At 35.8% G+C, this 8477-nt stretch overlaps 1 protein-coding gene across 1 annotated transcript in view; it reads left to right on the top strand.

The window, feature by feature from the left end:
- Nucleotides 1-8477, top strand: part of LOC128646968 (transmembrane ascorbate-dependent reductase CYB561) — a 112123-nt gene that overhangs the window by 11208 nt on the left and 92438 nt on the right. Inside the window, exon 2 of the mRNA XM_053699781.1 lies at nt 3879-4103. Coding sequence (XP_053555756.1) covers nt 3899-4103 — 205 coding nt within the window. The 5' untranslated portion in view covers nt 3879-3898. The remainder of the gene's footprint in view (nt 1-3878; nt 4104-8477) is intronic.

Genomic DNA, 8477 nt, shown 5'->3' with positions numbered 1-8477 from the left:
ATTGTATTTTGTTTGTTTTTTACTTTAAAGGGGCAGTGTATTTTAAAATTGTTTTCGCCTTAATGTGTTTTCAGTGATTTGCTATACCAGCTGCAGAGTATACAATGTATGCAAAAATACTTTTTTAGGTTTATTTTTGTATATTAAATGACTGTTTTTGAGCTTGCAGGGAAATCAGATTTTCTTATTTTATCACTTTCTGAACACACAAATGCGTCTTTTTATATTATTTCTGTCTGTATAACAAACCCCTGCTGATCAAAGATTCTCCAGCTTAGAGAGAAATTGTAGTGCGAGTTTCACAGGGACTGAACTCACTGAATGCTCAAAGATAAATGGTGGAACCCTCCAGCACCGTGATATCTCTCTCATTTCTGTATGTAAAGGAGAGACAAGCCAGGTGCAATATAGCACCTGTATGATATTTTGTTACACTATGTGCTTTGTATTTTATATTACTTTACACATCAGACTGGGTCCGTTCAGTATCATTAAATTTAAGCTTTGCAATTTTTCTCTTTTGTATTTTATTAGATTTAGATCCAGCAGTAGTTTTACAAATTCTGATTGTCTTGAAAGTTTCTGTGCTACTGAAAAATTGGGTCCATACTTTGTATATTTCTGTGCATCTTTTAAAAATTGCATTCTAATTTGTATTTGCTCCATTGCTAACTAAAACTGACCATTTCAGAAAGTGGAAGGGACAGGGCAGTTACCCGAGCAGAACAGGGGAGTTCACATGGTATATCTGAAGCTCTTTCAAAATTCTGGTTAATGTGGTCTCACTGAATTATCTCGCCTGCTATATGCAGGAGAAGGTTGCTCAAAATTCACAATACATTTATTTTAACTGAAAGAAAAGTGATAAATTTTTTTTATTTAAATTGTAATGAAAATATTTCAGTTTCATTTTTATTTTGTGCAAACTGAGACTTTATATCAGTCCCAGAGCTTTACCTGTTAATCTCTCTCTCTCTCTCTTTTCTCTCTCTCTCTCTTTCTCCTGTGAAATCAGTATCCCAGAGATCTTCATTAATTTCTATGGAAGGCACCTCTCATCTCTCTGGAATGTCCAAGTTCCACCATTTTTTCATATAGAATTCAGTGAGTTCAGCCCATGTGACGTCTGCAATAACATTTCTATCCAAACTAGATAATTGGGCCCATAGAAAATAATGAAGCTCTCTGGGAAACTGAAGCTTTAAAAAAAAAAAAAAGTTTAAAGTTTTATTTTAAAGAGTAGAAATACTATATATTTACATTGCACTTTGTATGATCCTAATTTGTTAAAATTACACAGAAACTGTGAAGGCATAATCAGAATTTAGAAAATCACAATCCAAAATACACTGCTGTATACAAAATAAAATACAAAATAGAGAGTGCAAAGTTTAAATGTTATATAACTTAATCTAAAGTGTAAAGTAATATAAAATACAAACGGCTAGATTTAGAGTTTTGTCGGTAAAGACCCGCGTAGCTAACACTGCTTTTTTTCCCAACGCACCCTTCCAACAACGCTGGTATTTAGAGTTGTCTGTTTCGATCAGCCAATAGAATGAACTTCAATCTTATTGGCTGATTGCATCAGCCAATCAGATTTTTTCTACCTTAATTCCAATTGGCTGATAGAATTCTATCAGCCAATCGGAATTGAAGGGACGCCATCTTATATGATGTCCCTTAAAGGAACCTTCATTCGTTGTTAGTCCGTCGGGGAAGAAGGATGTTCCGCGTCGGCGGGATGAAGATGGATCCGGAAGAAAGAAGATAGAAGATGCCGCTTGGAAGAAGACATCGCCCGGATAGAAGACCTCTTCTTTGCCGCTTGGATCAAGATTTCGCCCGGATTGAGGACCTCTTCTTTGCCGCTTGGATCAAGACTTCTACCGGATGGAGGACATCTTCTTGCTCGCGCTTGGATGTAGAATTCGGCTCGGCTGGGTGAAGACGACTCAAGGTAGGGAGATCTTCAGGGGGTTAGGGTGGGTTAGAGTAGGGGTATGTGGGTGGTGGGTTGTAATGTTGGGGGGGTATTGTATTTTTATTTTCAGGCAAAAGAGCTGATTACTTTTGGGCAAGGCCCCGCAAAAAGCCCTTTTAAGGGAATTTTTTTATTTTGGGGGGCTTTTTTATTTTATTAGGGGGCTTAGATTAGGTGTAATTAGTTTAAACTGCTTGTAATTCTTTTTTATTTTTTGTAATTTAGTGTTTGTTTTTTTTGTATTATAGAATAGTTTATTTAATTGTATGTAATTGTGGGTAATTTATTTAATTAATTTAATGATAGTGTAGTGTTAGGTTTAATTGTAACTTAGGTTTGTATTTATTTTACATTAATTTTGTATTTATTTTAACTAGGTAGCTATTAAATAGTTATTAACTATTTAATAGCTTTTGTACCTAGTTAAAATAAATACAAAGTTGCCTGTAAAATAAATATAAATCCTAAAATAGCTACAATGTAATTATTTTATAGGTAAGTATTTAGTTTTAAATAGGAAAAAATTAGTTAATTTTAGGAATATTATTTCGTTTAATATAAATTATATTTATGTTAGGGGATGTTGGGGTTAGAGTTATGTTTAGGGGTTAATAACTTTATTATAGTAGCGGCGACGGTGCGGGCGGGAGATTAGGGGTTAATAATTGTAGGTGGCGGCGATGTTAGGGAGGGCAGATTAGGGGTTAATACTATTTATTCTAGTGTTTGCGAGGTGGGAGTGCGGCGGTTTAGGGGTTAATACATTTATTATAGTGGCGGCGAGGTCCGGTCGGCAGATTAGGGGTTAATAAGTGTAGTTAGGTAGCGGCAACGTCGGGGGGGGGGGGGCAGATTAGGGGTTAATAAATATAATATAGGGGTCAGCGATGTTAGGGGCAGCATTTTACATTGCAGCGCATTTTTACAAATACTTGCCTTTCTCTTCAGGATCCCCCGCCTGTACTTACGACACAAATGACGAAACCGGCTTCCTCCAATCATGGCTTCCCCCCAGAGCGTCCATCTCGTGACGCCACACCATAATTGGAGGAAGCTGGTTTCATCATTGCTGTGTAAGTACAGCATGAGAAGCGGGCGGGGGATTGCCGATCCTGCGTCGTTGAAGACGCAGGATCGGCAATACGCTACAATTTAAACTTTCATGAATGAAAGTGCCCCTGTTTTTAATAGTATTTGTAAAAACCGGGCACTAATACATGAAAGTTTACATTCACTTTAAGATTATATGTATCTTAAATAAAAACTATCTTTTTAGATAGATTTCTCCTCAAAAAACATTTTAATTTTTCAATCATTGATTTTTATCCACCCTGATTTTAATGCATGTACACATACTTGCCTGGTGATTACATTTCACAGTATATGTTTTGCTACAAAATTATTAAGTTTTTGTGCCATACTCCTTAAAAAAACATTTTTTTTCTCTCATTTGAGAAACATCAGTTGAACTGTATTTTTTTTTTAAATGTTCTCTTTTATATGCAGCAAAGAAAAAATGTTTTTTGTGCCCCTTTAGGTTTTGCACCTCAAGTAATAACCAGGGTATTTTCAGTTTGTCTCTGTGTAATAGTCCTAATTCCGTATATAGACTGCACCACCACAAAATCCACTTTTTTGTTCGGTTAATAGCAATATAACCCACCCCCATACTATACTGGTTATTTAATTTTTGTGCTGCTCTCTTCAATTGCATTAAACTGAATTATTTCTTTTTTCTTCAGGGCTAATTGCTGTTATTTACAGAAATTCTTTGCTCATAGATCTTTATAGAAAAAAATACTTCACTGACAGTGGAGTCGTCTTTTTTTTTTTTTTAATATTGTAAAAATATATGCGCAGTGGTCTAATGTCCTCTTCTTTTTCCCCTGAACAGCTGCTTTCCCTCAAAACACTATGATGGAGGACGCTATGCACAATGAAAATATAGGATGGATGCCGTACCTCGTGGCCTTGTCACAAGTACTGGGAGTGGCTGCTCTGGCAATGACTGGGGCCTGGTTTGCACACTTCAGGGGTGGCTTTTCCTGGGATGGTGACCAACAATTCAATGTCCATCCACTGTGCATGGTGCTAGGAATGGTGTTTCTTTGTGGTGAATGTGAGTACAATTTGGCCTCTGACATTGAGCACTAAGTATTTGAACTTTAGTCTGTCCCTAAAGTAGATTCTGAGGGAATATCCTGTGATTTTTGCACACTTTCTTGCAGTAATTAAAAGTACGGGAACTTAGAGAGTTAACAGGATATCTTGAGATGCACTGTGATCTTGGGACTTAGTTTAAAATAATTAAAATGGCACAAAGCCAGCAAAGTTCATTCTGCCATCGTCTTATGAGCACACTCAGTAAACACTAACAGCCCTAGGTAAAAACAGTAATAGCATTAAAGGCATATGAAACCTCCAATTTGTCTTTCATGATTTAGATAGATATGAAACGTGAATGGTTAGGGAATATATGTATCAATTAATCCCCACTAAGCATTCAATACAAATTATCAGCTCCAACATGAATTATGTTGGAAGTATTACCATAATGAAGTAGTCTTGGGGGGGACTCAATGTCCAAAAGTATATCATGTAAACAAAAAGAGGAAGAAAAGTGGACAATTCTAGAGCACTCAAAAGATAGTATTATATATGAACAAGTGATGGCAGGGGAAACCACCAACTATGGAGAAAGAATGTATAAAACTTGATATGTAATTATCATTATAAAACATTAGTGTCCAAAACAGTGAGTGTATTAAAACTTAGATTAATATAAAAGTATTGAGTGCCAGAGATCACAAAGTACTAAATAAGAAGAATAACGCTCAACAGCAGGGCACCACACAGACCAATACAAATAAACACGCTAGTATCTGTCTTACAAGTTATTAGATCTGGAATAAGGGGTGGAAATATCAAATCAATGGTTAAACACCCTTACACCAGCAGGTTTAAATGAACAGGATGAATATAGCTCTCTTCTGTAAATGACCATACTATTTAGTTATTTACCATTAAGAAAGAGATATGTGGGAATGACCTGCCAAATGAATACTATAAGCTAACTTAATTAATTACTATAAGCTAACTTAATTAATTACTATAAGCTAACTTAATTAATTACTATAAGCTAACTTAATTAATTACTATAAGCTAACTTATTGAGAAGTTCATGGCTTTTTTGTCATAATACTGGTTTAAATACCGGTGATCACTTTAGGTCACTGTGACACATACTTTACCATATGACCATACTGTATTTTGGGTACTTTTGCTTTTACTATGTTATCATCCCAGCGCTACATATGTTAATATGAATATGAGCTGTACTGATTAGAAGTGTATATATCCGTGTCATCTCCCATGCAATGTCCATGTACGAGATATATATAAATATGCTGAAATGTCCTGTTCAAATAATTGCTTTAAATTCCCCTGTGTGTGAGACCTATAACTGCCATAGTACTACTCGTTATTTCTCTAATAAGGCTATATCATAATGTATTACATTGGAAAATACTATGGCTTTAATTTGGGTAGATACATTTTAAGATTAATCTTCCAAGCGTCTCTCTTTGTTATCCTTAACAAACTCTGACTCGCCACATTACTTTGATATTGGTCATCATTACTATCGCAGTGCTTTAGATTTAAATATCGTCTTGCAATCTCTATTATCTCTCATCCCTATGATCTGCTCATATCAATGAACATTTAAGCGCTCCACTTTCATATACCCCCCCTGCATTGTATTTTTGCAGTCTGACTGATATCGGCATTTAAGTTTCTTATGTGATCACATTATTTGACCTTTATTTTGTCTGTTTTACAGCTCTGTTTTGAGCTATTAATAAGTTATCGTCAGCTATGGTTACTACTCCTTTGCTTACTAGCTCTTGTTGCTGCATTTAATCAGTATAATACGTTGTGAGGTCAATCCTCTTTTTATAGGTAATGGTTTCTCATGCAGCACACTAGCGTGTTTATTTGTATTGGTCTGTGTGGTGCCCTGCTGTTGAGTGTTATTCCTCTTATTTAGTACTTTGTGATCTCTGGCACTCAATACTTATATTTTAATCTAAGTTTTAATACACTCACTGTTTTGGACACTGTTTTATAATGACAATTACATGTTAAGTTTTAAACATTCTTTCTCCATAGTTGGTGGTTCCCCCTGCCATCACTTGTTCATATATAATACTATCTTTTGAGTGCTCTAGAATTGTCCACTTTACTTCCTCTTTTAGTTTACATGATTTAGATAGACTTAGATGCAATTTTACATCACTTTCCAATTTGCTTAAAGGTATACTGAACCCAATTTTTTTTCTTTTGCGATTCAGATAGAGCATGCAATTTTAAGCAACTTTATAATTTACACCTATTATCAATTATTATTTGTTCTCTTGCTTTCTTTATTTGAAAAAGAAGGCATCTAAGCTATTTTTTGGTTCAGACCATGGAAAGCACTTGTCTATTGGTGGGTGAATTTATCCACCAATCAGCAAGAACAACCCAATTTGTTCACCAAAAATGGGCCGGCATCTAAACTTACATTCTTGCATTTCAAATAAAGATACCAAGAGAATGAAGACAATTTGATAATATGAGTCAATTAGAAAGTTCTCTTGCTATCCTTTTGTTGAAAAGAATAATTAGGTAGGCTCAGGAGCAATGAAGCACTACTGGGCGCTAGCTGCTGATTGGTGGATATGTATGTGTGTGTATGTATGTGTGTGTGTGTGTGTATATATATATATATATATATATATATATATATATATATATATATATATATATATATATATATATATATATATATATATATATATATATATATATATATATCTTGTAATTTGCTTACCCGATATGTTCAGCTAGCCACCAGTAGTGCATTGCTGCTCCTTCAACAAAGAATACAAAGAGATCAAAGCAAATTTGACAATAGAAGTACATTGGAAAGTTGTTTAAAATTGTATGCTTTATCTGAATCATGAAAGACCATTTTTGGGTTTCATGTCCCTTTAACCCTTTGAGTGCTAATGACAGCTCTGAGCCATCACAGAGTCTCCCACTCTGGTGGTAATGACGGCTCAGAGCCATCACTTACGCACTCCCACCTTAAGGGAGACTGGGGGCTCCCACCTGTATAGTGACAGGCATCGCCGGGGCTTTCCGTTTTGCGTGGTGACGTCACACGCAATAACGTGATGACTTCACTGCACAACTTTATTTATACTTAACAATGTTAAGTATAGGAGCAGGGAGCATGCTGCTTAGAAGCCTGTATCTCATGCATCTAAGCAGCTACAGACCCGCAAGACCGTAATCGCCTAACCTTTCCAACAGTGTAAGTCTTGGGGGTCTGAAAATAAAAAAAGTTAAAAAAAAATGTTCAAAAAAGAAAACTTAAAAAAATCTTAGCACCCAGGTGGGAAAGTGCTTAGCACTCAAAGGGTTAATGTGTAGCCTGTGTTTATCAGGAGTAGTGTGTATGTGCTTGTGTGATGGCTTCAGGGCAGATGTGATGACTAGTTTTTATGATGCAATATGGCTGCTCTGCAGGGTAAGATAGAGGCAGTGATAGTGTAGTGTGTTATCTTTGTAAGAATATATATATACTGTATGTGCAGTCACTAGAGGCAGGTGAGGCAGTGCTTCACCTCTCATATGGGCAAAAATATATATTTTTTTATTGGCTTTAAAAAATAAAAAAAATAAAAATGGCAATTTTTTTTCTCACAGCTAGATGTTGTGCAATGCAGAGGCACAAGCAGGTCTGCCCACCATTACACAACATGCTGCGCCACCTACTGGATGAAAGTGGTTAAGATCATTGCATGGCCCATAAGTGCTTTATTTGAGGCAGTCCTATTTGTTCTGAACCAATCCAGTGAGAGGCATTAGTAAGTGGAACTTGGGGTTGGGGCTGAATGTTAAATCATATAAAACTAAACAAAAACGGAAAAAACTACTTTCATTTATTTTGTTGCTGTCCTGTGAAGGTGCCAGCTTTTGCTAAAGTGAAAAGAGAGTTCTGTATTTCCCCTCTAAGTGCAGTGGAATGTGCCACTGTCACTTCCTTAATACAGACAGAGGCAGAGCAGGAAGAGAGATGCAGTCAATGAGCAGTGTTTAAGACACATCTTAGTAATTTCTGCAACCTTAGATTTCACTGAAAGGGATTCTGTTAGTGAAAATTATAATTTAACCCTTTAAGGACACAGCTTTCAGTTTGCTCAATTGTTTTATGACAGAAAAATTCCGTCATATGTCCTTAAGAGGTTAATGAATGTGGTTTAGTGTTTTTTTTTTTACTGTTTTACAACAGTTAAAGGATCGTTTTTGTATTTTGTTTCCTCAAACTTTACACCCACTAACTTAGCAGCTACTAATTTATAGTCTTACTTTCTGAACTCTCTGTAGCTCTGCTGTTTTATTACTTAAAAATGCAATGGTCCCTCTTCCCCCCCACCCTTGTGTG

This window comes from Bombina bombina, chromosome 1 (genome assembly GCF_027579735.1).
Source record: "Bombina bombina isolate aBomBom1 chromosome 1, aBomBom1.pri, whole genome shotgun sequence".
Classification (NCBI taxonomy): domain Eukaryota; kingdom Metazoa; phylum Chordata; class Amphibia; order Anura; family Bombinatoridae; genus Bombina; species Bombina bombina.
Note: the sequence above shows the minus strand (reverse complement) of the source record. Positions and strands in the feature narration are given on the sequence as shown.